Source organism: Triticum urartu, chromosome 7A (genome assembly GCF_056163025.1).
Source record: "Triticum urartu cultivar PI428250 chromosome 7A, HENAU_Tu73, whole genome shotgun sequence".
NCBI lineage: Eukaryota > Viridiplantae > Streptophyta > Magnoliopsida > Poales > Poaceae > Triticum > Triticum urartu.
This window is the reverse complement of record NC_141879.1, coordinates 754,244,452-754,247,890: the sequence shown is the minus strand read 5'-3', so window position 1 is coordinate 754,247,890 and position 3,439 is coordinate 754,244,452. Positions and strand designations below refer to the sequence as shown.

At 44.3% G+C, this 3,439-nt stretch overlaps 1 protein-coding gene across 2 annotated transcripts; it reads right to left on the bottom strand.

Moving 5' to 3' along the window:
- LOC125523843 (NAC domain-containing protein 20-like) lies at positions 1 to 1,881 on the bottom strand. Of its 2 annotated transcripts, none has more exons than XM_087536480.1 (2): positions 1,320 to 1,881; positions 1 to 748 (listed from the first exon to the last, which is right to left on the bottom strand). In XM_087536480.1, exons 1-2 carry the CDS (start codon positions 1,869 to 1,871, stop codon positions 296 to 298), a joined length of 1,005 nt encoding a protein of 334 aa, XP_087392606.1. In that variant the 5' UTR covers positions 1,872 to 1,881; the 3' UTR covers positions 1 to 295. The 2 variants fall into 2 exon arrangements, with proteins under 2 accessions (XP_087392606.1, XP_048544868.2); XM_048688911.2 differs by having other exon boundaries at positions 2 to 754.
- Between the last annotated feature and the right edge of the window lie 1,558 nt (positions 1,882 to 3,439).

Here is a 3,439-nt window from a genome sequence, read left to right as displayed (position 1 = left end):
AGTTCATTTTATATAGGTTTAAAAGATGCATGATGCACACCTGCCAGTATTTTAAAACACATGCATATATCGCCAGGTAAACCCCGGCGGATAGTGCATATACAAGCCAATACACATATACACAATGGAAAAACTAGCACAAGAGAGGCATGCCTGCATGCAAACTCTCTAGAGGCCACAATGAGAAATTAAATACGGCGCAAAACCAATATACGGGTCACCATATATCGAACGACCGTCTGATGGATGATTAATTTATGCACGCACGCACATATATCTATGTTGTCTTGGATCATCAGTACTTCCACATGTCATCCATACCCATGTTCATCGATGAGGTCTTGCCAACTGCTGTTGCGGCGGCGTTCCCCTGGTAGTTGTTGCTCAGCCCGGTCACAGCATGTTCCTGTGACACCATCGACGATGGCGCACACCCAGGCTCAGCCCCGACCATGAAACCCCGATCTGCACCCGCATACATCATCATCTGCTGATGTAGCCCCGACCATGAAATACCCATTATCGATGAGCCAGCACCGATGTCGCGCAATTGGTATGGAGAAGTTGTAGGAAGCAACATTGGATTTGCTAGCGATGACGACATCTCATAGCCCATGAGAGGAGGCAATGTATCCAAGTCGGCGAACCCCTGCTGATGTTCCGCTCCGATGGACATTGGCATGACATATGACGGCATCACCATCTTCTTCAGTCCGGCGCTCTTATGGAAGATCCTACAAACCATCCACTGTTCCTACAAGCATACATAAATTAAATAAGTGCAAATCAACTATGATCAGTAGCATGCCCCAGGTGTGGCTCTTTTGTCACAGATGCCAATCACTTTGTCATTCACTACTCACGTCCAACACATATATCCCATAACTTGGGTATTTTGGCGGCCCTGTCCAAGTGCAAACCTCTGGAAATGGGGACACAGTGACTCCCCTAGGCCTCAATTCCAACATTTGGCCTCTGTCGACCTTTCCATCCTTTAGAATATTTAAGACTCATGAAACGCCACGACATTCCATTGCAGTATTTACTCACCTCGGTCTACTATCAAGAACACTACTGATGGTTTCCCTCTTTTTACCCATACATTCAAGTAACCTACTCAAAAGGAGGCCGCTATGTCATGGCCGCTTTATCTCCCCTCATGCATCGGTGCAACCTTGTAATTCTTGCCATGTATTGGCGACTTAGAGTAATATTCAAGTGGGGATTCTCCCCCTGATTGTTCAGAAAAGGTGGCTAACTAGCTAATGGCATGTTAAGAATTCATGACTACTACTATATACTATAAATTTATTATATACCTTGGAAGCCGCGTTGGTGATGGTGACGGTGCGGGTTGCGGTGGACGGGTTGGAAGTTAGCTGCTTGTTGCTCTCAAGCCTATACTCATGCATGATCCAGTTGGTCTTCTCCCCCCTAGGCGCCCTGCCCTTGTAGAAGACGAGCGTCTTCTTCATGCCGATGAGTGTGAGCGGTGGGTGGAAGATCTCCTTGTCCTTTCCGGTGGCCTTCCAATAGCCAGCATTCGTCGCCCGGTTCGTTCGTATCCCGGTGGGGTACTTGCGATCCTTTCGGCAGTAAAAGTACCACTCCTTTCCCCCCATCTTCGCCTTCTCCGGTAGCTCCCATGGCTCGTACTTGTTGAGGTTCACATCCTCAATCGCCGCAGCGACGAAGGCTTCATCGAGCACCTTGGGGACCACATAGAATTTTATGATCTCCTCATCCGTTGGGTGGAACCTAAACCCCGGCGGTAGCTCCAACTTCTGTTGCTGAACTTGAAGGTGGTCTGTCATGGTGGAGGCTTTCTCTGCAATGGTTTCTAGGGTGATGGCAATATTGGAGGCAATCATAAATATGTAAGTAACGAAGGAAGGAATTTAATAAGCTATGGATATCCATGGAGGCGCTTAAATAGGAGTAAATACGTGTACTAGCAAGGCGCTTGCTAGAGAAGTCTTGAAATTTTTTTGCCTTTTTAAATTTTGTATCTAGTGGCACTCACTATGGATGGATAGATAGATTGATTCCTCATCTTTACAACTATGCATTGTTTGTCCTGTTGGAGGTGCCACACCCTTGTGGTGACAAGTAGCTAGGTTTCTCCAACCTCTCCAAGCCATGACATGCCAGATTGTTCTCATTCTTGTTAATATATGAATATGTGCTCTTCGTGCTACCCCTACTCGTGTCATATGCATGCTTCTGTTTCTGGTGTTTGGCTTTTTGATGCAAGGCAAACAAACACTCACATTTGTCTCGCTAGCTGGATGTGCATATGTAGCACTGCCGCTGTTTTTTGTGATGTTTGATCTAGATGTATCGACCTATAAATACTATATATCACCTACCACACGTTTATAAAAAACCATGTGTGTTTCGTAAGTCTATGACCCCTCTACACCCAGCCATAGTTCACCATTAATTGCTAGAAATACATGGAAGGATAATTCTCAATGCCGTGGTGCCTATGGGTGTGAAACACAACCAGGGTCACATTGCTCGTGCAGGCCCGCATGCAGCATGCGCGGCCATGACCGATCTTTATCTTCCGCTGCGTAAAACCATGGCCTTTTGTATCTGTTACCACCGCTACGACTGAATTCCTTCATGCATACGCATGATTTGTCTGGAGATAATCATCCGTTACATGTTTTTTATCTGCTTTCCAGGGTGCCTTGTACTGGTGTGTACACAAATGTGCGCCACGCATCCTAGATACTTGCCTTTTCTAGAAAACCCGGCACGGGATATATGGATCAACCCAGCAATCAAGGTGGACATGACTATGTGCTTATCAACTGGATGCTTGGCCATATCCCAACCTTGCATGCATCTCCTCGTGCCCAGGCAGTTTCTAAAATTAATGATCAAGAGACTTTTATGGGTTTAACTTTTGCATCTAAAGGTGTCATGACCTTCTCATCAGAAGTTATGTAAGAATAAGAAGGGATCGCTGTTTAGAATGTCTGATTAGGAAATTAAATAGTAATGCTGTCATTTTGGTATTATTTACTATTGAATCCACACTTCATAAAATTGTGTCATGTTTACTATGCTCGGATTTCGCTTGGGGACAAGTGAGGTCTAAACTTGGGGGAGCTGATACGTCCATTTTGCATCACTATTTCTTATTATAATTTACTCTTTATCAATGATATTTTGCACATTAAAGCGCAATTCTAATGCCTTTTCCTCCTTCAATCTACATGTAACACATGTAGAGGGAAATTCACAGTAAATCACCAGACAACTGAGAACATGGTCAAAATAAAGAATAGAAGAAAAAGTATTTTTTAAGAGCTCCAAAAGGCCTGATTTTTTGTTTTTTTTTCCTGAAGAAATGGAGCCAAAGGCCAAAACATGGACCGCATAAAAATATAAGTGTCTAGCATTGCAATTTTGATCTTTAGTATTGACA